The sequence below is a fragment of the Lepidochelys olivacea genome (assembly GCF_965140295.1).
Source record: "Lepidochelys olivacea isolate rLepOli2 genome assembly, chromosome: 10".
Taxonomy (NCBI): domain Eukaryota; kingdom Metazoa; phylum Chordata; order Testudines; family Cheloniidae; genus Lepidochelys; species Lepidochelys olivacea.
Genome location: NC_140420.1, coordinates 38,825,852 through 38,853,163, shown reverse-complemented (window position 1 = coordinate 38,853,163; position 27,312 = coordinate 38,825,852). Strand labels below are relative to the sequence as shown.

The window sequence follows — 27,312 nt, the reverse complement described above, 5'->3', positions numbered from 1 at the left end:
ACTGCAACTTGAGACCATTACTCCTTGTCCTGTCATCTGCTACCACTGAGAATAGTCTAGAACCATCCTCTCTGGAACCACCTCTCAGCTATCAAATCCCCCCTCATTCTTCTCTTCTGCAGGCTAAACAATCCCAGCTCCCTCAGCCTCTCCTCATAAGTCATGTGTTCCAGACCCCTAATCATTTTTGTTGCCCTTCGCTGGACTCTCTCCAATTTTTCCACATCCTTCTTGTAGTGTGGGGCCCAAAATTGGACACAGTACTCCAGATGAGGCCTCACCAATGTCGAATAGAGGGGGACGATCACGTCCTTCGATCTGCTCACTATGTCCCTACTTATACATCCCGAAATGCCATTGGCCTTCTTGGCAACAAGGGCACACTGTTGACTCATATCCAGCTTCTCGTCCACTGTAACCCCTAGGTCCTTTTCCGCAGAACTGCTGCCTAGCCATTCGGTCCCTAGTCTGTAGCTGTCCATTGGGTTCTTCTGTCCTAAGTGCAGGACCCTGCACTTATCCTTATTGAACCTCATCAGATTTCTTTTTGCCCAATCCTCCAATTTGTCTAGGTCCCTCTGTATCCTATCCCTGCCCTCCAGTGTATCTACCACTCCTCCCAGTTTAGTATCATCCGCAAATTTGCTGAGAGTGCAATCTACACCATCCTCCAGATCATTTATGAAGATATTGAACAAAACCGGCCCCAGGACCGACCCCTGGGGCACTCCACTTGACACCGGCTGCCAACTAGACATGGAGCCATTGATCACTACCCGTTGAGCCCGACAATCTAGCCAACTTTCTACCCACCTTATAGTGCATTCATCCAGCCCATACTTCTTTAACTTGCTGACAAGAATACTGTGGGAGACCGTGTCAAAAGCTTTGCTAAAGTCCACTGCTTTCCCTTCATCCACAGAACCAGTAATCTCATCATAGAAGGCGATTAGATTAGTCATGCATGACCTTCCCTTAGTGAATCCATGCTGACTGTTCCTGATCACTTTCCTCTCATGTAAGTGCTTCAGGATTGATTCTTTGAGGACCTGCTCCATGATTTTTCCGGGGACTGAGGTGAGGCTGACTGACCTGTAGTTCCCAGGATCCTCCTTCTTCCCTTTTTTAAAGATTGGCACTACATTAGCTTTTTTCCAGTCATCTGGGACTTCCCCCGTTCGCCACGAGTTTTCAAAGATAATGGCCAATGGCTCTGCAATCACAGCCGCCAATTCCTTTAGCACTCTCGGATGCAACTCGTCCAGCCCCATGGACTTGTGCACGTCCAGCTTTTCTAAATAGTCCCTAACCACCTCTTTCTCCACAGAGGGCTGGCCATCTATTCCCCATGTTGTGATGACCAGCACAGCAGTCTGGGAGCTGATGTGCACCTGGGGAGTTGGGAGTTGCCTTAACTTACTCCTGGGGAAGTATGCACAACTGCACATGCGCAGAATTCATGTCCCCTGCAGATTTTTTTGCTTCCCTGCACAAAAATGACTTTCTGACAAGGAAGCAAAGGGAAGCTGCAAGAGCAGTCATGCACCACTCCCTAGCTGCGCAGGTGCATTATTTCAGGCAGCCGGCAGAGAGGTAAATCACTTCAGTGCTGGGGACACCCCAGCAAGTGACTCCTACCCCGAGTTAGGATCAGCTGCTAATCCCAGCTGGGCTGGAGGCAGGAGACGACGGGACTTCCTCTTCCCCTGCAAGAAGTATCTGGGGTTGTGTCAAACCCAGGTCCAGAAACCTCCCGCAGCTGCAGAAAGCTCAGCATCCTCCCCTGCTTCCTGCCCCCATTGCTCCTCATCTGTGGGGCGAGGTGTCACCATATGGGGAACTGCTCCCCCATCCGCCCAACCCCCATACATCTGGCTCTCCTATACCCAGACACCCCTGTCAAGCCTCACCCCATACACCCAGAAACCCCCTAGCCCTCCATACCCAAACCCCACCGCACTGAACCTCAACCCCTGCATCTGGAGCCCCCTGCAGCCAGACTCCTTCCCTCTGGACTCCCACCCCTGCACCCAGACCACCCCCCACTGAGCTTCCTGCACTCAAACCCCCACCCTGATGTGCCCCACCCTAAGCCCCCACATCCAGACCTCCATGCCACTGACTCCAACTAGCTGCTTCCAGACCCCCACCCTACCAAGCCCCACTCCCCCTGCACCCAGGCCCCCTTGCTGAGACCTGCACACCCATAATGCTGAGCCCCAACCACCTTCACCTGGAAGCCCCTGCAGAATCCCACTGCAAACCCGGAACACCCCCCTCCCCCATGAGCCTCTGCGCATCCACATCCCCCCACACCTAGACTCCCCCACTGAGCTGCCTGCACCCAGATTGCCCCACACAGAATCCTCTCACTCCACACCTGGATCCCCCCCATACTGAGCCCCTCTACATTTGGATTCTTGCCTGGTTGAGCCTGCCTGCCCCACACAGTGCCTAGTGCAGAGGGGCAGGGCCCGCAATGTTTCTGGAGCAGGCCCAGGCCTTGTGCTGTGTCAGGGTCAGGTGCAGCCTCACTGCTGAGTCCATGTCCTGGGGGCGAGGGGCTGCAGGGTGATCTCCCACCTTTGAGCAGCCAGTGACCTGTGTTCCCTATTGCCATGCTGGAGCCTCCATATTTATTGACAAATAAAACCTGCAGAATTTTAAAATATTGTGCACAGAATTTTTAATTTTTTGTCACAGAATGCCCTAAGGAGTATTAACTGTAGCCTATCTATGCAGGGGCTGGTCAGAGAGCCTGCATGTAACTGCAGCTGGGTGTGTCCCTACCTATATGTGTGCTGGTGAAAGTGTAGGCTGGAGAGCTTTGCAGCTTGTCACAGCAGTACAGTGTGAGAGGGAGCCCAGAGTGGCAAGTCAGGGGGCTCCAGTGGTACCCCAGTTCCAGGTGGGACCCCTGGGGGGAGCCTGTCACAGCACCCACCCACCAAAGCACACAGATGAGCTCATACAAACACCCATGAATGCAGTGAGAGATGTACACTTATGGGTCCCACAAATACACACCACTGCAGCAAAGCACACAAAATATATGTGCTCATTTATACTCATCCGACGCAGAACACACCCAACATAAATACATATGCTCACATGAATGTGTACTCTAGTGCCCCCCACACAAGGGCACAATGCAAAGCTTGGAATGAAGAAAAAAGGCCTCTTTCAATTAATGGTTTGTACAAACTCAGAAGGAGCCACGAGTCACAGACACATGATGTATGGTTCTCCTATTTTCTCCTCCCAAGAGGCTGGCAACACACCAGCACTCAGAGGCACTCAGATTGCTACTTGTGCAGTACAGAGCAGGAAATTCATGCTGACAGTTTCATTCCTCCCCACAGTGAGCAGACAGATTGTCACAATTCTTGAAACTTTCCACCATGCATCCTTTCCCCAGTGACAGCACAAAGCCACATTTAACTAATGTTTCTTGGACTTTGGGAAGGGGAAATGTGAGCAGAATTAATTCAACCTGCATCATGCAGCCATGCTCACATCACTCCCTATCTAATTTTGGAAGATGCCAATGGCAGGAACAACCACTCAGAATACAGAAGCCCTGATTCTGCTGTCACATACAGTGGTTTTACACTTCAGAATGCACTGACTTCTGTGGAGTTTCTCCTGTTTACTTTAGTATAAGTGAGAGAGAAATCAAGCCAAAGGTATCTAATTCCTAGCACTACACTGGTGACATAAGGCTCTGGGGGGAAGGATAGCTCAGTGGTTTGAGCATTGGCCTGCTAAACCCAGGGTTGTGAGTTCAATCCTTGAGGGGGCCAATTAGGGTTCTGGGGAAAAAATTGGGGCTTGGTCCTGCTTTGAACTGGGGGTTGGACTAGATGATCTCCTGAGGTCCCTTCCAACCCTGATATTCTATGATTTGGCTATGAAAGTATACTGTAAAGCTTTCCCAGTTCTCATGGGACAGGAAATAAAAGAGAGGAAAAAACAGACTAATGTAAAGGAGAGTTTTATACCGGGGCATCTGCTCCTCCACCCACAGGAGTGTCTATGAGCTATTGGTTCTTTAACTCCACAGTGAATTAAAGACTTATTAGGCTCCTGTTCCAAAGCCCACTGAAGTCAATGACAGTCTTTCTATTAACTTCAAAAGGTTTGGGATCTGGCTGTTTAAACGTGTAATACTTGCAGATTTCTAATGAGTACTTGAATAGGCATTAGGAAGTTTGTGGAGAGGTGGTAATAGTCCCCTCTCTCCATGACTCTAGGGAACAAAATCTGCCAAGAGTTGCAGTGAGAAGTTTCTTTAAAAAAGAAAGATTCTTTTTAAAAAGATTATATACATTTTATCTTGCATTTGAAGTCCATCCACCCTACCTGTTCCACCTCTCTACTGCGGCTGTCATGCTACTCTAGCTCCAGACTTTTCAGGTGAAGTGGATACAATTTGAGATTATCTATAGCAACTCCTCACTTAACGTTGCAGTTATGTTCCTAAAAAATGCTACTTTAAGCAAAACGATGTTAAGCAAATCCAATTTCCCCATAAGAATTCATGTAAATGGGGGGAGAGGTTAGGTTCCAGGGAAATTTTTTTTGCTAGACAAAAGGCATTATATACATTTTAAACTATTTTAAACAATCAATTTAATACAGGTATTAAACAGGCTGGCAGCCCACCCATCAGCTCCCCTACTTGCCCCGCCCCCCAGCACCTTCCACCCGCTGGCAGACCTCGCGGATCAGTGCCTTCCCCCTGCTCTCCCTGCCTCCTGCCCAAGGCAATCAGCTGATTGGGGCATTCAGGAAGCTGAGGGGAGGAGCAAGGGCACAGTGCGCAGCCTCCCTCTTTCCCTCCCCTGCCTCCTGCCTGCAGCAATCAGCTGAATTGCGGCGTTCAAGAGGCAGGAGAGGGATCTGCGGAGTCTGCCGGTAGGCGGGAGACACTTGGGGGGGGCACGTAGGGGGGCTGCCAGCCGTGGACAAAGCAGGCGGCCAACAACATTATAGGGGAGCATTGCACAACTTTAAAAAGGCATGTTCTGTAATGGACAGGGACGAAAGATCAAAAAAACGTTAAGCAAGAGGACGTTAAGTGGGGAATTACTGTACTTGGATGCTGCATTCAAACTATGCAAGGGTCAAGAGAATAGCCAGGAGGATTGGCACATAGCACAAAACACGATCTTCTGGGATCATTCATTCCTGTTCTACTGACACAAGAGTAATTTAAAGTTTCTGCAGAAAGTGTAACCTACAAGTGACCCTTACATCAGCTAATCCATTTACAAGAGACCACAGAGCATTTTAATTCCTCTATAGCAGATATACCATATCAGATATTTCATCCAGAAGAAGCAACTGACTCCCACCAAATAAAGGGTAAAACATCCCCATCCACTTAGAAATAATTGTGGCTTATCTTTGTGTTTGTATATTCTGTAAGCACCTTTGGTAGCCTTACAAATTACAATATAAAAATCATACTAAATAATCCATCATGGGAGAAGGATCTTTCCCTAAAGTGCCAGGGTCTTCTAGCTACACATCATTCCTGCAGTCAAATCCTAGCCAATACAGCAGGAGTGGCTGCAGTTATTAAGTGAGGTAGATGAAATTGTAACAAGACATTATTTTGAAAGGATGGAATCTGTATCATCTGTTCTGCCAAAAGAAATCTGATGAGGTTCAACAAGGACAAGTGCAGAGTCCTGCACTTAGGACGGAAGAATCCCATGCATCGCTACAGACTAGGGACTGAATGGCTAGGCAGCAGTTCTGCAGAAAAGGACCTGGGGTTACAGTGGACGAAAAGCTGGATATGAGTCAGTGTGCCCTTGTTGCCAAGAAGGCTAACAGCATTTTGGGCTGTATAAGTAGGGGCATTACCAGTAGTTTGAGGAACGTGATCATTCATCTCTATTTGACATTGGTGAGGCCTCATCTGGAGTACTGTGTCCAGTTTTGGGCCCCACACTACAAGAAAGATGTGGAAAAATTGGAAAGAGTCCAGCAGAGGGCAACAAACATGATTATGGGACTGGAACACATGACTTATGAAGAGAGATTGAGGGAACTGGGATTGTTTAGTCTGCGGAAGAGAAGAATGAGGGGGGAGGGGATCTGATAGCTGCTTTCAACTACCTGAAAGGGGGTTCCAAAGAGGATGGATCTAGACTGTTCTCAGTGGTAGCAGATAACAGAACAAGGAGTAATGGTCTCAAGTTGCAGTGAGGGCGGTTTAGGTTGGATATTAGGAAAAACTTTTTCACTAGGAGGGTGGTGAAGAACTGGAATGCGTTACCTAGGGAGGTGGTGGAATCTCCTTCATTGGAGGTTTTTAAGATCAGGCTGGACAAAGCCCTGGCTGGGATGATTTAGTTGGGGATTGGTCCTGCTTTGAGCAGGGGGTTGGACGAGATGACCTCCTGAGGTCCCTTCCTACCCAGATACTCTATGATTCTGCCTCAAGCTAGAGTGGGAAACTGGCACTAGTTGTTGTTTCAAATATAAATGTTTCATACTGGAAGCTCATACCCATGGAAGACTAAAATAAGTTCGAAAGATCAATTGTATAGACCTTGAATCCTTGGGATTTCAGTACAAAACCCAAGAGAGGAACTGGTTCAGAAACCACTCAGCCTAATTCCCTAACATCTGGAAGAGATGAGTCAGAAATGCATGGCAAAGCTGAGAGAGGCTGTGGGAGAAACCATGTGGGATGCTGTAGGAGTCAGCCTGCCTCAAGCACTGAAAGCCTGAAGGAGAGGGGAAAATTCTAACACTGATCTCTTTGCCCCTTCCATGTAGTTAAACCCTCTGGACTATGAAAATTCATTTAGGCTGAGCTGCCCTTCGTAGGGCATAAATAAGATGGAAGGTTGCAGTCATGACACACCTCAGACCATGTTGCATCACAGTTGCACATAACTCCACCAGCTCCAAATCCAGGAAATATAAATAGCAGAATGATATAAGTGCATGTCAGCATGGATATTCTCCTTCCTGTAGCACATTTAACCTCTTTCAGGCAGGAGGGAAATTACAGTAGGATTGAAAAGGCTTTGTCCAGCCCCAGAACAGTTCAAGTAATTCTTTTCTTGTTATTAAGTGAGTCCTTTTCTTTCAGCATCCTCACTTCCTTCCTGCATTGGGGTTGTGCTGTATATTATGTGCACTGTAATGGTGCTGTACTACCAATTGCATTTGCTACAATAAATCCACGTTAACAGTACATATCCAATCCCAGCATGCACTGTCATGCCCTCAGTGTAGAACTGGGAGCTGGTGCTAGGTGCCACACAGCGCATTCCTTCACAGCCTTGGAACGTTTCTTGCCTTCCGCTTGTGCCATGCAGTTTTGGCAGAAAACAAATTGTTAGATAGAAAAGGAATGCCAAAGCTGCAGGAGAGCTGGCAAGAATCCTGGCATATTTACAGAAGATCCTGACGACAGATGCCCGACAGCTGCTCTCCACACCATGCCTCCTTCACAGGGTCTCTCATTCTCATTTACAATGTGGAGTTGACACCTAGGCTGTACTCAGACTGCCAGTTTTAAATTAGTTCGAAGTCCAGTAAAGGAAACCATAACAGACACAGGGTGTTTAAATCCCTTATGCCAGGAGCTGGGATTTTTCTCCCACTTAGCACAATGCACTACAATCTACATCAGGCATTTCTAGCCAACTAGCACTCTGGCATCAATGGGTATATCTACACAGCCCACAGCAGCAAGCTTCCAAGCCCAGGTCAATGTACTTGCACTACTGTGCTAAAAATAGCCTCGTAGACATTGTGGCTCAAGTGGAGCTCGGGCTCTGAAGCCTAGGACAGGAGTGGACTTCGAAGCCTGATCTGCAAAGTCTATACAGCTATTTTTAGTGCGTTAGCGTGAGCATAAGTCTGTCGACCCAGCGTTGGAGACTTGCTGCCACTTGCTGTGCCCATACATCAGTTTACAAGGCTCTAAAATATCCAAAAGGGAACCCATCCATAATTCCAGAATATTTTCCCTCTGTCTCATTTACCGCTTTGTTCTCCTCGTCCTTCATCATTCCTATCAGACTACATTACTCCTCTATTAAACTCTCTCATTGATTCCTGCTTGCCCATTATTTCTTGTCCAGTTCACCTTCTTTGCTTTGCCAACAATGCCAGCATTGCTTACTCTGTAGTTTCCTTCTCTCACTCCCAACATCTCCATGCCTTCTTTCCTGTCCTCTCTATGCACAGTCCAATCTGCCAGCCCCAATGTGTTAGGGCCCCACTCTTGCCTGAGTCAAATCTCTCCCCTGAAGACTTCTTTCCTGAGACTCACAAACATTAACCCACACCAAATGCCTTCTATAGGAGAGAAGGAAATGTTTACTCAGCTAGCAACTCCCTCTGGGTCTCCCAGTGTATCTTGTTTTAGGTGTGTCTACCATTTAGATTATAAACTCTTCAGGGAATGTCTTTACAATGCTAAGTATATTGTTGGCATATAATGATTAATAAAAAATAGTTTGACATTAGTTTAAAGTCACATAGAGAATACTTCTCTCTTCACCAAGTTACTGGATAGTTTGTGATCAACTTGAGTGGATTTGGGTTATGTCCCTCAAGCAGTACTGGGTAATCTATTACTTCACTAAATCATATTCTTTAGGAACTCACTTTCTTCATTCCTCGCTCCGAAGGCAGTATTACTGGAGTGTAAGATCAGTACAGAGAATCCACTTGATTCTCCTCTAACTGGTATAAATCATGAGTTATTGCATTAAAGTCCATGTAATTATACCACTTTAAAACTAGTGTGAGAAGAGAATAAGGATCAATAATTCCACACTGCTGGCTTCTGACTCTCATTGCTTTGGATGTGGGAAGATGAACAAAAAAACTCACTATCTTGGATTCATCAAAACCTTGGGCAAAAAAAAGAAGTCCATATGGGATGGTCTTTTTACAGAAATCTTTTTTTGGGGGGACAGCAGGGGGAGGGGGAGGGGGATGAAACAGAGGAAATCAGATTGTGACAATGTACTCCTGAACTGGGAAGGCAAGTTTCTCATGTCCTCCATGACTCTTTTTTTCTGTGGACCATCCTATGTGCAGATTTTGCACTTGTCATCTAAATATAAAAGGGTAATTTATCAAAAGCCTACACAAGAGCTAGGATTGCAAATAAACAGAATATGTACAAGTACTTTTGTGCCTACACTGAAGACTTGCCTAGAACAAAATAGCAAGGTTCAACTACAGTCCATTCCCAGTGATCTAGCAGGGGAGATTTTGGTTGCTCTCTCACACACACATGCACACAGTCCATAAGCCCCTGAATGGCATATATTGCAGTGGAAGGATATGGCCCTACCTCCTCCCGGGTAGACCGCCCTCAGTTTGACTATTTCCCCCAACCTGCTGCATCTTGGACCGTTCAATGTGTTCCACATAGGTCTGGATCATCTGTGAAGAGGGAAAAACCCATGAGCCACACAGCAGTGAAAAGGAGACACAGGTTCCTCTTCTGTTTAATCTTCCTCCAGCACCCATTTCTCTCTCTTCCCACCCCCTTTTTTTTGCATAACTATATCTGTCATTGCTATTCTTTAAGGCTGATGACACAATGAATGAGCAGTAAGTCTGGGTCTAATATGAAAGCGAGTGGGGCCAAATAAATACCAAACCTCAAGCCCAGTACAATGGCAGAAGGTATGTGACAAAATATATGCAGAAAAACAATGAAAAAAAGCTTCTTGGAAACTAGACAGCAGTGGTAGCCTCTTGAAGCTTAGAGGAAATGGGATAACAAAGCATTGCACCTCATGGGGGCAGGAGAGGGCTTAGCAGCTACAGACACCTCTTGTTTTTAATCATTCAAATAGTCTTTTCTAAAATATGTTTGTAGACCCACATGTAGAATAAGAGAATGATACTTACTTAGAGATGATAACCTACCTCTGTGTGGCGTTGGTGCAAGGCATTGTACTCTTTCTTCATTTCTGATTCACGTTCCTCCAGCCGTGAAACTGGAAAAGAAAGTATTCCACCCATCAGAGAGCATTTGTGTTAAACCCCAAAAGGAACACCAGATAATTCTCAAGGAAGTATCTTATATTACAGAAAATAGGTAAATAGGAGTTCATTCCTGTTACAAAATGAAAAACACAATAATGTCTGTATGGCATGTGGTATTACTCCCGAACTCATTTCACAGGTATCAAAATGCCCTCAAGGTGAACATACAAAGTGATGCAATACTAATTTTAGAAGTGGGTCTGTCAGGGCCCAGCCCAGTACCTACCAGTAGACAAATGAGCAAACAAAGGCCAATCCAAGTTAAGCATTAGTTCTATCCTTTGTATGTGAGCTGCTAGAGGATCCAAAGCTTCTGAAGGCTGCGTCCTCAACCCCAGTGCAAGGATCACACAGCTCTTTTATGACTCTTCTGACTACCTGAGGAGCAGTTGTGTTGGACATTATTGCTGAATTCTGGAGGAAGCCTTGTCCAGCCCACCACAACTGCGCACATTAGGGAAAGGAGAACAAAAACAAAAAATGAGGTGGAATATTTGGTGCATGAGAAAAGGCATGGAGAACCCATTCAGGGACAAGAGGGAAATAAGTGGTATGCTCTATATTAAACACATTACAGCTGGCTGTGTCCAACTGCAAAGGGCCAGAGCTGAGTAGTGAATACCATCACATGTAGTTTGGGGCCCACTATGCGTTATTGGAGAAAAAGAGTTGTTTTGTTTTTTAAAAGTTGATCCAGCCAGAAAGTATTTACAGTGGAAACTAACTTAAAGCTCCAACTCAACTGTTGTTAACTACAAGACTGAGATTTGCCACTTAAAGCTCCTTTGGACTTTCTACCAAGTAGATGCAATCACAGTTGACAAAGAGAGTTCCATATTCCTGCCTCCAAAACGAAATAGGATGTATATTCAGTACATGCTCCTCTACACCCACTTTTCAATAATATGATCTAAGATCATGGCATCAGAAGTCCTTTCTAATGCAATAAAATGTTTGATAGCAAAGAAGGGTTTTAAATGTCCTGTTTATTGGGAAAAAGAAATTCATTACCACACACCATCTAGGAAATGTATTAGAAGTTAGGTTGGGCACATACCTGAAATATCCCACACACAATTCTTTGCATTTTAACAGGGATGTCATAAATATAAAGGGAAGGGTAAACACCTTTAAAATCCCTCCTGGCCAGAGGAAAAAATCCTCTCACCTGTAAAGGGTTAAGAAGCTAAAGGTAACCTCGCTGGCATGTGACCAAAATGACCAATGAGGAGACAAGATACTTTCAAAAGCTGGGAGGAGGGAGAGAAACAAAGGGTCTGGCTCTGTCTGTATGATGCTTTTGCCGGGGACAGAAGAGGAATGGAGTCTTAGAACTTAGTAAGTAATCTAGCTAGGTATGTGTTAGATTATGATTTCTTTAAATGGCTGAGAAAATAGCTGTCCTGAATAGAATGAATATTCCTGTCTGTGTGTCTCTTTTGTAACTTAAGGTTTTGCCTAGAGGGATTCTCTATGTTTTGAATCTAATTACCCTGTAAGGTATTTACCATCCCGCTTTTACAGAGATGATTCTTTTTCACTTCTATTAAAAGTCTTCTTGTAAGGAAACTGAATGCTTTTTCATTGTTCTAAGATCCAAGGGTTTGGGTCTGTGGTCACCTATGCAAATTGGTGAGGATTTTTACCAAACCTTCCCCAGGAAGTGGTGTGCAAGGGTTGGGAGGATTTTGGGGGGAAAGACGTTTCCAAACTACGTTTTTTCAGGAACCCAGATAAAGTTTGGTGGTGACAGTGGAAGTCCAAGGGTAAAATAGTTGTACCTTGGGGAAGTTTTAACCTAAGCTGGTAAAAGTAAGCTTAGGAGGTTTTCATGCAGGTCCCCACATCTGTACCCTAGAGTTCAGAGTGGGGAAGGAACCTTGACAAGGGATTTGCCTGATATTTTATAAAATGTTATAATCTGAAAGATGTAAGGAGCGTGTGTAAATTGCAGAAACTGGAATCGTGGTCTCAAAGGACTAAATAAATCCCTGGTGTAACTTGAGTGACTTCAGACAAGTTATACCAGGGGTGATTTAGGACTAAAGTCTAGGTAGTTCTAAAGAAACTCAGCAAAATAACACAGGAACCCCTCAAACTACTGCCAAATGCACTCCACCGATCTATCATGTCTCATCCAATAGTACTTCATGTAATATACAAATTCGTTTAAAACAGCTAGTACTTGCTCCAGTATGAAGCTGTGGGATTCCAAGGGCTGCTGTAGACAGTAAGATAATTGATATACAGAACAGGCATGAAACAAAGTTTTTGAAGCTCCATAATGTCCCCAAAGGCTGCAGTTGGCCATATTTTCTTATAATACTAAATGCAATGGAAACAATAAAGCTACTATCAACTTAAATGTTGAACATATTTCTCCCCTTAGGCTCCTCAAAAGTTGGCACTGGAGTTATGAATGTCAAACTTCCAGGCTTTGAATATGATGCATGAAACAAAGAAACTTCAGAGCAACACCCTAGCTTCCAAGGAAGCCCAACTATATAAGCATGTTTGTTGCATTACTGTACTTACTCTGGTCTGCATAGTTTTTGGCCTTCAGCTCCAGCTGCCGGGTCTGAAATTCAAGATGCTCAACCTGGATTTGCAGGTCTTTCTTCTCCTGTTCCAGTGCATCTTCAAACTCTATAAACTTCTGTACAGGCAAAGAAACAAAGAAGGAGACCAGGATGAGAAACAAACACGCAGTGCACTGTTTCCCATTTTGCCTCCCTTTCTGTCCCCTACAAAAATAGGAAACCGAGAGAGAATGTAAGTAACAAAAACAGGAGGTTACGTTTTAAGAGTCAGTATTGCAGATTACAGTATTTCAACCAGGAAAAGAGGACATGGATGGGTATAAGCTGTTCAGGAAGGACACGTGGGGATGAAAAGGTGGAGGAGTTGCACTGTATGTAAGAGAGCGGTATGATTGCTCAGAGCTCCAGGGTGAAACTGGAGAAAAACCTGCTGAGAGTCTTTGGGTTAAGTTTAGAGGCAACAACAACAAGGGTGAGGTCATGGTGGGCATCTGCTCTAGACCACCAGACCAGGAGGATGAGGTAGATGACGCGTTCTTTGGACAATTAACAGAAGTTTCCAGATCACAGGCCCTGGTTCTCATGGGAGACTTCAATCACCCTGACATCTGCTGGGAGAGCAACACAGCAGTGCACAGACAATCCAGGAGGTTTTTGGAGAATGCTGGGGACAACTTCCTGGCAGAAGTGCTGGGGGAACCAACTAGGTAGGGGCCGTGCTCCTCTTGACCTGCTGCTCATAAACAGGGAAGAATTGGTAGGGGAAGTAGAAGTGGGTGGCAATCCTGGGCAGCAGAGACCATGAGATTGTCAAGTTCAAGCTCCTGACAAAAGGAAGAAAGGAGAGCCGCAGAATATGGACCCTGGACTTCAGAAAAGCAGACTCTGACTCCCTCAGGGAACTGATGGGCAGGATCCCCTGTGAGGCTAATATGAGGGGGAAAGGAGTTCAGGAGAGCTGGCTGTATTTTAAAGAAGCCTTATTGAGGGCGCAAAAACAAACCATCCCGATGTGCAGAAAGAATAGCAAATATGGCAGGTGACCAGCTTGGCTTAACAGTGAAATCTTCGAGGAGCTTAAACTCAAAAAGGAAGCTCACAAGAAGTGGAAATTTGGACAGATGACTAGGGAGGAGTATAAAAATATTGCTCAAGCACGCAGGGATATAATTAGGAAGGCGAAAGCACAATTGGAGTTACAGCTAGCAAGGGAATTGAAGGGTAACAAAAAGGGTTTCTACAGGTATGTTAGTAACAAAAAGGTGGTCAGGGAAAGTGGGGACCCTTACTGAATGGGGGAGGCAACCTAGTGACAAATGATATGGAAAAAGCTGAAGTACTCAATGCTTTTTTTGCCTTGGTCTTCATAGACAAGGTCAGCTCCCAGACTGCTGCGCTGGGCAGCACAGTATGGGGAAGAGGTGAGCAGCCCTCAGTGGTGAAAGAACAGGTTAAGGACTATTTAGAAAAGCTGAACATGCACAAGTCCATGGGTCCGGATCTAATGCATCCAAGGGTGCTGAGGGATTTGGCTGATGTGATTGAAGAGCCATTGGCCAGTATCTTTGAAAACTTGTGGCGATCGGGGGAGGTCCCGGATGACTGGAAAAAGGCAAACATAGTGCCCATCTTTAAAAAAGGGAAGAAGGAGAAGCCAGGGAACTACAGCCTCACCTCAGTCCCTGGAAAAATCATGGAGCAGCTCCTCAAGGAATCCTTTTTGAAGCACTTGGAGAGGAAGGTGATCAGGAACAGTCAACATGGATTCACGAAGGGCAAGTGATCCCTGACCAACCTGATTGCCTTTTATGATGAGATAACTGGCTCTGTGGATATGGGGAAAGCCATGGACATGACATATTTTGACTTTAGTAAAGCTTTTGATACGTTCTCTCACAGTATTCTTGCCAGCAAGTTAAAAATTTTTAGATTGGATGAATGGACTATAAGGTGGTGTGACAGGGTCAGGCCAGATGGCTATAGAAGAGTAATAGAAGGCAGGTATATTAGCCCCAGGCTAAGTAGGTCCCTTTTCCCTGGGTAAGGTAACAGGGAAGGGTCCAGAACAATCAGGAACCTTCTGGAGACAATTAAGACAGGCTGATTAGAACAGCTGCAGCCAATCAAGAAGCTGCTAGAATCAATTAAGGCAGGCTAATCAGGGCACCTGGGTTTTAAAAAGGAGCTCACTTCAGTTTGTGGTGTGCATGTGAGGAGCTGGGAGCAAGAGGCACTAGGAGCTGAGAGTGAGAATGCGGACTGTTGGAGGACTGAGGTGTACAAGCATTATCAGACACCAGGAGGAAGGTCCTATGGTGAGGATAAAGAAGGTGTTGGGAGGAGGCCATGGGGAAGTAGCCCAGGGAGTTGTAGCTGTCGCACAGCTGTTCCAGGAGGCACTCTAGACAGCTGCATTCCACAGGGCCCTGGGCTGGAACCCGGAGTAGAGGGCGGGCCTGGGTTCCCCCCAAATCCTCCCAACTCCTGGTCAGACACAGGAGGAGACAACCTGGACTGTGAATTCAGAAAAACGGCCAAGCTGAGGGCTGCCGTGAAGCTCCAAGGCGAGCAAATCCACCAATAAGCACAAGACCCACCAAGGTAGAGCAGGAACTTTGTCACAGTGGATAGAAAAGATGGCTAGATCATCGGGCTCAACGGGTAGTGATCAATGGCTTGATGTCTAGTTGGCAGCCAGCAGTGGCCCAAGAGGATGATGGGATGGATTGTACCCTCGGCAAGTTTGCGGATGACACTAAGCTGGGGGGAGAGGTAGATATGCTGGAAGGTAGGGATAGTGTCCAGAGTGACCTAGACAAATTGGAGAATTGGGCCAAAAGAAATCTGATGAGGTTCAACAAGGACAAGTGCAGAGTTCTGCACTTAGGATGGAAGAATGCCATGCACTGCTACAGGCTGGGGACTGACTGACTGGCTGGCTGCAGTTCTGCAGAAAAGGGCCTAGGGATTACAGTGGATGAGAAGCTGGATATGAGTCAACAGTGTGCCCTTCTTGCCAAGAAGGTTAACAGCATATTGGGCTGCATTAGTAGGAACATTGCCAGCAGATCCAGGGAAGTGATTATTCCCCTCTATTCTGCAGTGGTGATGCCACATCTGGAGTATTGTGTCCAGTTTTGGGCCCCCCACTGCAGAGAGGATGTGGTCAAACTGGAGAGAGTCCAGAGCAAAACAAAAAGGATTAGGGGGCTGGAGCACATGACTTATGAGGAGAGGCTGAGGGAACTGGGTTTGTTTAGTCTGCAGAAGAGAAGAGTGACGGAGGATTTGATAGCAGCCTTCAACTACCTGAATGGGGGTTCCAAAGAGGATGGAGCTCAGTTGTTCTCAGTGGTGGCAGATGACAGAACAAGCAGTAATGGTCTCAAGTTGCAGTGGGGAAGGTTTAGGTTGGATATTAGGAAACAGTATTTCACAAGCACTGGAATAGGTTATTGAGGGAGGTGGTGGAATTTCCATCCTTAGAGGTTTTTAAGGCCTGGCTTGACAAAGCCCTGGCTGGGAAAATTTAGCTGGTGTTGGTCCTGCTTTGAGCAGGGGGTTGGACTAGATGACCTCCTTTGGTCTCTTCGAACCCTAATCTTCTATGATTCTATGACCTGTACCAGAAATGTCAGCTGCAAATAGGGAACTGTAATCTACAAACTGAGGTCCAAATGAAACACTGACATAAGCCTATGAAACTCGACTGATTTCAAAAGTATTGGTGCCTCCTTTTGCCATGCTGAATTTTGATTGTTGCTAATTTCCATTCTAGACAATAAATTCTGATCCCTGCGGTTGTACACTTACAATTACTTCTAAACGAGAGTAGACTTTGAATGAGGAGAGGATAATAAGGTGACTATAAATAAATATAACCCTTAAGTTACAAAGAAATCCTCAGAGGTTTTACATCTTTGGTTTCCTGGGTTAAGTAAGAGCCTGCAGGGGTGATGTAGCAGCGATGGTCTGTAGTTGCCAAGGGGAATTGCTGGGTAAGATTTCTATGCAGACAGTGTGCCTTCCCCTGCCAGGAAGCACAAACCACAAACGGCTTCCTCTCCAAGCCTGATCTCCTTCTCTACCCCTCCTCATCCTTCTCCTGACTTGTGTGGGGAAACAGCAATGAAGAACCCTGCAGCGACTGGGATCCCAAGGGTCCCACAGAAGCACCTGCCATAATACGGGAACAGGTGAAATGTACTTTGTTGTGGGCGGGATTGGGTGGGGAAAAAAAACAGACTGCAGTAATTTGCTGGAAAACACTTTTTTTTTTAAATAAATGTTTTAATACTTAAATTTAAGTGAGGGATAGAAAGAGATTTGATGTCTATTACAACAGGAGTTAAAGTATTTTTACGTGGTTTAAGCAAGATTTGTTTTATTCTTTTAATGGTAAAAACTGTCTGAATTATGTTTGTGTATATAAAATTATATATATATATATATATATAAATGTGTTATATAATGTGTTATCTGATCTTTTTTTTAATAGCATGGCTGAATCTCTCTCTGTTGCGGATATGCGGGATCTAAGGTTTTTGCAGGCGGGAGCGGGATAAAAATGCAAGAAACAATGTGGGAGCGGGATTTTGAAAAATGGTCCTGTGCAGGGCTCTACAGCAGTGGATGGTTAGCTCAGAGCAACAGCAACATCCAGAGGTGGAGGACTTCCTGATAAAGACTTCAAGAATGACTCCTTGAGGAAGAAGCAGCTGGAAGGACAGGTGAGGCAGGTGGGGAAGCTGAATGTGGAAAGGGAACAACTTCTGAACTTGCAGACAGGAGCAGACAAAGCTAGGTAGGTAGCTCTTAAAGAGAGGAGAAAGACTAGAGTTTACTCAGCTCCCATACCTCATCTTAGAAGTAACAACACTGTAGTGACAGCAGAAATAGCAGCGTAGCTTATTGAATAGAATGTAGAACTGAAAAAGATTCTTCTGATTGCATGTTCCCAAATACAAAATAAGATAATGAAATACAGCAGAAAAATACCTTATTTCACGTTAAGAGTTCTGTTAAGTGCTCACTGTAAAATTACCACTGAGATACACATAAGGGTTTGAATGGAACAGACATTAAATTTAGCTCCAAATGCAGTGGATCCATGCTGGCACTAGCCCTAATTCTTGATACACTCTATCCAGGGCTGTTTGTATGGATTGTTTACATGAGAGGAAAGTGATCAGGAACAGCCAGCATGGATTCACCAAGGGAAGGTCATGCCTGACTAATCTAATCGCCTTCTATGATGAGATTACTGGTTCTGTGGATGAAGGGAAAGCAGTGGATGTATTGTTTCTTGACTTTAGCAAAGCTTTTGACATGGTCTCCCACAGTATTCTTGTCAGAAAGTTAAAGAAGTATGGGCTGGATGAATGTACTACAAGGTGGGTAGAAAGTTGGCTAGATTGTCGGGCTCAACGGGTAGTGATCAATGGCTCCAAGTCTAGTTGGCAACCGGTATCAAGTGGAGTGCCCCAGGGGTCGGTCCTGGGGCTGGTTTTCTTCAATATCTTCATAAATGATCTGGAGGATGGTGTGGATTGCACTCTCAGCAAATTTGCGGATGATACTAAACTAGGAGGAGTGGTAGATACAGGGATAGGATACAGAGGGATAGGATACAGAGGGACCTAGACAAATTGGAGGATTGGGCCAAAAGAAATTTGATAAGGTTCAACAAGGATAAATCATAGAATCATAGAATATCAGGGTTGGAAGGGACCTCAGGAGGTCATCTAGTCCAACGCCCTGCTCAAAAGCAGGACCCATCCCCAATTAAATCATCCCAGCCAGGGCTTTGTCAAGCCTGACCTTAAAAACTTCTAAGGAAGGAGATTCCACCACCTCCCTAGGCAACGCATTCCAGTGTTTCACCACCCTCCTAGTGAAAAAGTTTTCCCTAATATCCAACCTAAACCTCCCCCACTGCAACTTGAGACCATTACTCCTTGTCCTGTCCTCCTGTCAAATAACACTTGGAGTTGCAGTTAGCAAGGGATGTTAAGAGTAACAAGAAGGGTTTCTTCAGGTATGTTAGCAACAAGAAGAAAGTCAAGGAAAGTATGGGCCCCTTACTGAATGAGGGAGGCAACCTAGTGACAGAGGATGTGGAAAAAGCTAACGTACTCAATGCTTTTTTTTGCCTCTGTCTTCACGAACAAGATCAGCTCCCACACTACTGCACTCGGCAGCCCAGCATGGGGAGGAGGTGACCAGTCCTCTGTGGAGAAAGAAGTGGTTCAGGATTATTTAGAGAAGCTGGACAAGCACAAGTCCATGGGGCCAGATGCGCTGCATCCGAGGGTGCTAAAGGAGTTGGCTGATGTGATTGCAGAGCCATCTTTGAAAACTCATGGCGATTGGGGGAGGTCCCGGATGACTGGAAAAAAGCTAATGTAGTGCCCATCTTTAAAAAAGGGAAGGAGGAGGATCTGGGGAACTACAGGCCAGTCAGCCTCACCTCAATCCCTGGAAAAATCATGGAGCAGATCCTCAAGGAATCAATTCTGAAGCACTTAGAGGAGAGGAAAGTGATCAGGAACAGTCGGCATGGATTCACCAAGGGCAAGTTATGCCTGACTAACCTAACTGCCCTCTATGACAAGATAACTGGCTCTGTGGATGAGGGAAAAGCAGTGGATGTGTTATTCCTTGACTTTAACAAAGCTTTTGATATGGTCTCCCACAGTATTCTTGCCAGCAAGTTAAAGAAGTATGGGCTGGATGAATGGACTATAAGGTGGATAGAAAGCTGGCTAAATTGTTGGGCTCAACTGGTAGTGATCAATGGCTCCATGTCTAGTTGGCAGCCGGTATCAAGCAGAGTGCCCCAAGAGTCAGTCCTGGGGCCGGTTTGTTCAATATCTTCGTTAACGATCTGGAGGATGGCGTGAATTGCACCCTCAGCAAGTTTGCAGATGACACTAAACTGGGAGGAGTGGTAGATATGCTGGAAGGTAGGGATAGGATACAGAGGGACCTAGACAAATTAGAGGAAATCTGATGAGGTTCAACAAGGACAAGTGCAGAGTCCTGCACTTAGGACGGAAGAATCCCATGCACTGCTACAGATTAGGGACCGAGCAGCTAGGCAGAAGTTCTGCAGTAAAGAACCTAGGGGTTACAGTGGATGAAATGCTGGATATGGTCAACAGTGTACCTTTGTTGCCAAGAAGGCTAACGGCATTTTGGGCTGTATAAGTAGGAGCATTGCCAGCAGACAGAGGGACGTGATCATTCCCCTTTATTCGGCATTGGTAAGGCCTCATCTGGAGTATTGTGTCCAGTTTTGGGCCCCACACTACAAGAAGGATGTGGAAAAATTGGAAAGAGTCCAGCAGGGGGCAACAAAAATTATTAGGGGACTGGAACACATGACTTATGAGGAGAGGCTGAGGGAACTGGGATTGTTTAGTCTGTGGAAGAGAAGAATGAGGGGGATTTGATAGCTACTTTCAACTACCTGAAAGGGGGTTCCAAAGAGGATGGATCTAGACTGTTCTCAGTGGTACCAGATGACAGAACGAGTAATGGTCTCAAGTTGCAGTGGGGGAGGTTTAGGTTGGATATTAGGAAACACTATTTCACTAGGAGGGTGGTGAAGCACTGGAATGGGTTACCTAGGGAGGTGGTGGAATCTCCTTCCTTTGAAGTTTTTTAAGGTCAGGCTTGACAAAGCCCTGGCTGGGATGATTTAGTTGGGGACTGGTCCTGCTTTGAGCAGGGGGTTGGGCTAGATGACCTCCTGAGGTCCCTTCCAACCCTGATATTCTATGGTTCTTTTCTATTCCACTTCCTCTGCACGCTGGCATAAACAACATTGCACCTACAGGTGGCAAGCACTGACAATTTAAAATAGTGAGACAAGGTGGGTGAGGTAATATTTTATTGGACCAGCTTCTGTTGGTGACAGAAACAAGCTTTCCAGTTTACAAGGAGCTCTTCTTCAGGCCTGGGAAAGATACTCAGAGTGTTACAGCTAAATACAAGGGGGGACAGATTGTTTAGCACGAGTGGCTACACGTATTCCAAGGGACCTTTCAAGGTAATGTGGCCCGTTTATACCCCTCCAATCATAGAGAAGAATGGAAGGAAGGTGAGCAGGAGGAGTTGTTAGTGGGTTACAGCTTGTTGCAATAAGCCATAAATCCAGTGTCTCTATTCAGACCATGATGTTTAGTGATTAGCAAAGTTATGTATTTAAGTTCCCAGGCTTTTCTTTTGAAAGTGTTGTGCAGATTTCCTTTGAGGATATGGATGGATAACGATCACTCTGTGTCTGACCTCTGTGAAAAGTGTTCACGCACTGGTGATGTGGTATTTTTGTCTTTTATCATTGTCTTGTGCCTCTAATATCCTGGGACTGACATGGCTACAACACTGCATACAACTTCAAATATTGTCATGCCCCTACAGAATAGACCATGAATGTTCTCGTCTACATAACAAAATAACTGATCCATCTTCTCTAGGCTTACCATGCAGAATGGCATGCCTTTTCTTTTTAGTTCAGCAGACTCACACCATCATTCCGACAGTGATAAGTGGTAACCAGGCCTATTGTCAAGGATCTCCAGGGAACTCCAGGAAATTAATGTTCAGTTGCACTACACTTGTTTGAGGGTGGTTTTTTTTTTTAAATATACAGCTATATAGACACTATTCTGTAGAGTCTACTTCCCCTGCAATGTGCTCTGTAAGAGTCCCTTGCACATTTTCTGTTACTTTTAGTGGGCTCAGCAACAACATTGTAACCATCATGGTGTCTGTGAACTGGATCGTCTCTCTATAAATCACATCATTTCTCATGCTAGACCAGTGGTTCCAAAACTTTTCAGCATCACGCCCCCTTTTTAATTTTCGATAAACCCTCACACCCCCCACCTCTTCTTTACCATCATCCAACCCCCCCTGCTCCTTGTCCCCGCCCTCCTGGGACCCCACTCCCCATTCAACCCCCCCTGCTCCCTGTCTCCTGACCGCCCCCCAGAATCTCCGCCCCATCCAACCGCTCCCTGTCCCCTGACTGCCCGCCCCCCGGACCTCCTGCCCCTTATCCAACCCCCACCCCCTTACCAGGCAGCTCAGAGCAGCAGGACAGGCTTATTGGAAAGCCTGGGAGATGGGCAGGGGCAAGCCCTGCTGCCTGCCACGTAGCTACAGGGGAGGGTGGACAGGACAGGAGGGGCCGGGGATTAGCCTCCCCGGCCAGGAGCTCAAGGGCCAGGCAGCCTCGCACCCCCCTTGGAATTTCTTCACAGCCCCCCAGGGGAGTGCACCCCCCAGTTTGGGAACCAATGTGCTAGACCATCCCTGTAATTGCCTAGTTAATTAGACATATAAAAAGTGACTCGTTACAAACTGAACTTTACATAGAATCTCTTAGCCACATCTAGTTTTTTCCTGCACTCAGGGACCTGCTAAAGTTTTTTTTAAATTGGGCTTGTGTCCCCGTCCCCCCCTTAACTTTGTGATACACAAAGGAGCTTGAGAAGTTTTGGACTGATTGTTTTTTAAAAAGTTCTGTTTGTTTGTTTGGGCTGCTGTTATTAGGTCTGTTTTGCTTTTGTTTTTTCCCTTCCATGATGGGTTTTCTACTTTAGAAACATTAGGAATGCAAACGCTGCTGTCCATGGTTTTCCTGGAGGACTTTCTGGGTGTCTCAGAGGTTGTATGGTGGGCTCTGAATTTTTAACAAAGGCTTCTTTTCTCCAAAATGTCAATCAGACAAAATTAAGTAGTTTAAAACAAAGACAAACAAGAAACAAAGTTTTATACAGTCTGACTAAATCCCCTTCTCCTCTCACTTGCTCAACTGTCAATTGCTTGACTGTTGAGATGTCCTCATTTTACTAGCTCTCCCGCCATCAGGTAGTCTCCCAAAACTAGACAGGACCTACATTTTTAATGTTAAAAAACCATCAAAGAGATTTTTTAAAAAGTATTTCAGAGCCTTCTGGGTCCTCTACAAGGAAGCAATAGAGGACACAACACCAATGTTATTCCCATTTTGCAGGTCACTTTTAATAGGATTAACTGGCTTATCCCCAATGTTTTGGTTTAATTCAAGGAGAATGATTAAAATGCTAATTCTTTTAAAATATTTAATGAAAGGCTGGCACTTGGCTATGTCACTTTATTCAGACATGTGCATTTTGCAATCTCTGAGCAATCACAGAAACAAGAAACTGGCAACTCACCGTTTATATTTTTCTTTGTACACTAAGTACTTAACAGCTTCCTACTGTATTTAGGAATGAAACAATAGAGACAACTCAATTTAAGATTAAGATTGTAATTAATATCCATAGGGGATGAAAGCATCATATACATGCCTTACGCAAAGTTTGCACTCTGTCCTGCTACAGGTAACTGGTGGCAGAATTTGGCCCACTCAGTCTCTGAAAGGCTGCTTTTCCTGCCAGGCTCTGAAATAGCTTTTTTGATGATGATACTCCAGAGCAGAAGTGGGCAAACTACAGCCCATGGGCCACATCCAACCCGCGGGACCCTCCTGCCCGGCCCCTGAGCTCCTGGCCTGGGAGGCTAGTCCAGCCCCTCCCCTGCTGTTCCCCCTCCCCTGCAGCCTCAGCTCACTGTGCCGCTGGCGCAATGCTCCGGGCAGCAGTGCAGCTGCAGAGCCATAGCCTGACCCAGTGCTCTGTACTGCACGGTAGCGTGGCTGGCTCCAGCCGTGTGGCGCAGCTGCCTGCTCTGGGTGGGGCAGCTGTAGCACCGCCAGCCACTGGTGCTCCAGGCAGCGCGGTAAGGGGGCAGGGAGCGGGGGGGTTAGATAGAGGGCAGGGGAGTTCAGGCTGGTGGTCAGGGGGCAGGGGTGTGGATAGGGGTCGGGGCAGCCAAGGGACAGGGAGAAGGGGTGGTTTGATGGGGCAGGGATTCCAGGGGGGGCAGTCAGGAATGAGAGGAGGGGTTGGATGGGGCGGCAGGGGGCAGTCAGGGGCAGGAGGTCTGGGGGTGGTCAGGGACAGGGAGTGGGTCGGGGGGGAGGGGGGATTAGTTCCGGGGGGAGGGAGGGTTGGATGGGGAAGGAGTCCCGGGGGGACCGTCAGGGGGTGAGAAGCAGAGGTGGGTCAGATAGGGGGTGGGGGACAGGCCATGCCTGGCTGTTTGGGGAGGCACAGCCTCCCCTAACCGGCCCTCCATACAATTTCAGAAACCCGATGTGGCCCTCAGGCCAAAAATGTTTGCCTGCCCCTGCTCCAGAGGCTACCTCACCTGAGGTCTCACTCTGTGCATCATGGAGTCTGAATGGCTGAGAGGGAGTAAGATCCCAGGTCCACAGAGAGCGGTTGAAAAACAGACAACTCAAGCAGGCTGGGGGAGGAGAGTATTTACAACTGTAGCCTTTCCCAGTAAAGAAAATTCCTTACTGTGGTTTCTGTTTGGGGCTCTGGGTGTGTTATCTCACTACAAGTAATAGACTAGAAACTAACCTTAAAACAGGAGTGAAACTGACACTTTCAAGTCACTTTCACAGTATTGCTAATCCCAAATGTTCAAAAATCATGAATCAGGCTCACCAAAAATCATGAGATTGGCTTTAAAATCATCAGTTTGCCTTCTGCTTTTTAGAGCTGTTAGGGCGCACATTTTGAAGCTCTCCCTACAGCCACAAGGGCTAGAAATTTCATTTTTCTTTAAGAATGAAGGCTGAAATTATCACATATCCACTTGACCCCAGGAGCTGGGGCTTTAAGGAAAACAATTATCATGAGGCTCATGACAAAATCATGAGACAGTTACCAACACTGCTTTTACTTTTGTTTAAAGGCTAGTTACTTTCCAGAAGGGTCTTAAACACTACAGTGATTGACTTGCAGTTCTCACAGGAGAATATTAAATATTTAAACCAAGAAAATTCTATATTTTAACGTGGAGGGGAAAAAAAACCCAGACTTCTGAGGTATATCAGGGCCACTGCACACAGAAAAGAAAAACAAACAGGCACAGGAGCTCTGGGCAGTGCTTCCTCTAGAAAGAAAGCTGAAGATCAAAATCTTCAAATCTTCTAGTCCTTAATCCAGTAAAACTTCTATTGCTATCAGTGCCTCCCCTCATAGATATTAACATGTACTTAATAACTATATACTTCATACTTAAATATCTGAGCCATCTTATCCAGGGCTACACATTTTGTAGACATTGACTCAGGGACTACATTTTCTGGCATATTTTGAATAGTGCTGAGCACCACAGATGATGCCCAGTGAATAATACAAATCATGACAATAATCATCGACTTTATGGACTCTGTGGATGCAGTTTCTGTTCCTTGTTCTGGAATTGGCTTGGATACAGTTGAAACCCTAAGAATTTGAGGCATAAATATGTCTGATACTTATACGACGACACTTTCTGATTCCTTCCTTTCCTCAGACTTAGAACAAAAAACGACAAAATGGTTTTCAGTTAAAATGTAAAATTGCACAGCAGCCATTGCTCTACAACCCAGCATGGGGCAGCATCTGCCACCCCTTAGGAGTTAAGTGATCTCCTCATCTGACTCATGGTCCCTGTTGAGCAGGTTCTGGACCAGGCAAGGTCTCTGTGCAGCCAACCAGTATCGCTGGGGACTTCATGACAGCGCTTTGTGCAGCTCTGGTGCAGCACAGGCGATGACGCTCAGTGTCGATGAATGCCTGACGACGAAGTTCCGCGGTGGCCTAGAAGAACTGCATCATGCCACTGAAGATGCCATCGCTTGGCTAGACGACTTTGCACATGCTAAATGAGTCAGACTCTCATTTTCCATCTTTCCTGACCTCTGTGCTGCTTTTCATGCTGTCAACCGTGACATCCATCCCAACTTCCTAGGACAGTTTCCTGGAGTCTCAGAGAACTGGCTGCCTTGGTTTTGTTCCTATCAATCAGAGGCCTCTTTTTTTTTTTTTCCCAGCATGCAGCAGAGAGATAGGCTGGTCTGCTGGATGGGGAGCTAGCCCTGAAAGACCTGGGTTCTACTCTCAACCCCCCACCCCTACCATGGACTTTCTGTATGACCTCAGGCCAGTGCCTTAGGGACAGAGTTTCAAAGGTTTTTAGGCATCCAAAGATGCAGCTAGGTATCTAGTGGGGTTTACAAAGCACCTAACCTTCTAGGTGTTTTTGAAATCCCACTAAGTGCCTAAATACCTTTGAAAATCAGGCCTTTAGTATCTCTGTACCTCAGTGCCCCATCTGTACAATGGGGAGAACAGTGCTGCTCTACCTCACCGAGGGGCTATGAGGAGAAATAGGTTAGACCCTGTGAGGCACTCAGATACTATGGTAATGGGGCCACATAAGTGCTACAGGTAGAACGGGAACTTCTCTATACCATTGCTAGCCCTTCCCCTGGTTTTGACCCCTTCTTTTCACCTACACCTCCAAATCTCCCCCTTTTCTGAATGTAACCTTGGCTCAGAGGGCTTGGCTGTATTTTTTTCTTTGGGCATGTCTATACTGGCAAAGTTATAGTACCGTCAGTTACAGCGCCACTCAGAGAGCACTGAAGGGAAACCACAGTTGTGTGTTCACACTGTCAGCTACCTGCGCAATAACGTGTTCACACTTGCGGCACTTGCAGTGGTATTCGGAGCGGTGCTCTCTGGGCAGCTATCCCACAGAGCATCTCTTTCTCTTCTGCCGCTAAGAGTTGTGGGAAGGTGGAGCGGGTCACAGGGCATCCTGAATCCTGTCCAATGACCCATGATGCATTGCTTCGCATCCCAGCAATCCCTGTGCTTCCGTCCGCATTTGGCGCCATCTTTCAATGGTTTGTGTACTGCCTCTTCGGGCTGCAGGAATGGATCCTGAACTGTTGACCAGTATGCTGCTCACTCTAACACGTCAGGAATGGCAGTGGAGTTATTCCTTAAACTACAAAGGCAAGAGGAGTGCGACACTGATCTCGCCACGCGTAGTAGCTACGACACGAGATTGCTTGTGGCATTCACAGAGATGCTGACCATAGTGGAACACCGCTTTTGGACTCGGGAAACAAGCACTGAGTGGTGGGATCACATCGTCATGCACATCTGGGATGACGAGCAGTGGCTGCAGACCTTTCGGATGAGGAAAGCCACATTCATGGGACTGTGTGATGAGTTCACCCCAGCCCTACAGTACAAAGACACAAGAATGAGAGCTGACCTGCCATTGGAGAAGTGTGTGGTGATCGCACTGTGGAAGCTGGCTACTCCAGACTGCTTTCTAATTCTGTGCGGCCGTTCAGCTGCCGATAACAAAGAGGGAGGCTGGGCTCCCAAGGTCATCTCTGTGAAGTTTAAATGCAACATTTTACAGAAGCAGTATTGTTTGCAACACAGACAACACTGATTCAGTGGTTTAAAACACAGTCAGTACTCACACACCTGTCACTAGCTTGCTGACCCATGGCAAGCACACATGAGCCACAAGACCCCCAAAATAGTGAGCAGCCACAAGGGCAGGGTAAACCACTCTTCCTGGACCCTGCTGTACCCTGGGCACATGGCTCTTGGGGGAGTCCAGCACTGTAGGGGGGGCCTGATAATCATTCCTGTCCCCACACTTTCCACAGGATCTGATCATTATGGAAGATATCTCGCTGCCGAGGGTGAGCAGGGAATCAAGGGAAGGTCTTCTCCACGCCTGCGGCTTCTGCCCTGGCCCCTATGTGGCTTGCCTGTGTGCAACAATGCCCCCGCACTCTGCCCTGACGGCACAGGAAAGTTACCAT

At 46.2% G+C, this 27,312-nt stretch overlaps 1 protein-coding gene across 9 annotated transcripts in view; it reads right to left on the bottom strand.

Moving 5' to 3' along the window:
- The window catches only part of MAPK8IP3 (mitogen-activated protein kinase 8 interacting protein 3), a 156,264-nt gene that overhangs the window by 98,601 nt on the left and 30,351 nt on the right, over positions 1-27,312 (bottom strand). For all 9 annotated transcript variants that reach the window (XM_084641154.1, XM_084641155.1, XM_084641152.1 and 6 more), the window contains exons 2-4: positions 12,580-12,700; positions 9,925-9,995; positions 9,341-9,432 (exon numbers count right to left, since the gene is read on the bottom strand). In XM_084641154.1, the coding sequence (XP_084497280.1) occupies positions 9,341-9,432; positions 9,925-9,995; positions 12,580-12,700 (284 nt within the window). The remainder of the gene's footprint in view (positions 1-9,340; positions 9,433-9,924; positions 9,996-12,579; positions 12,701-27,312) is intronic.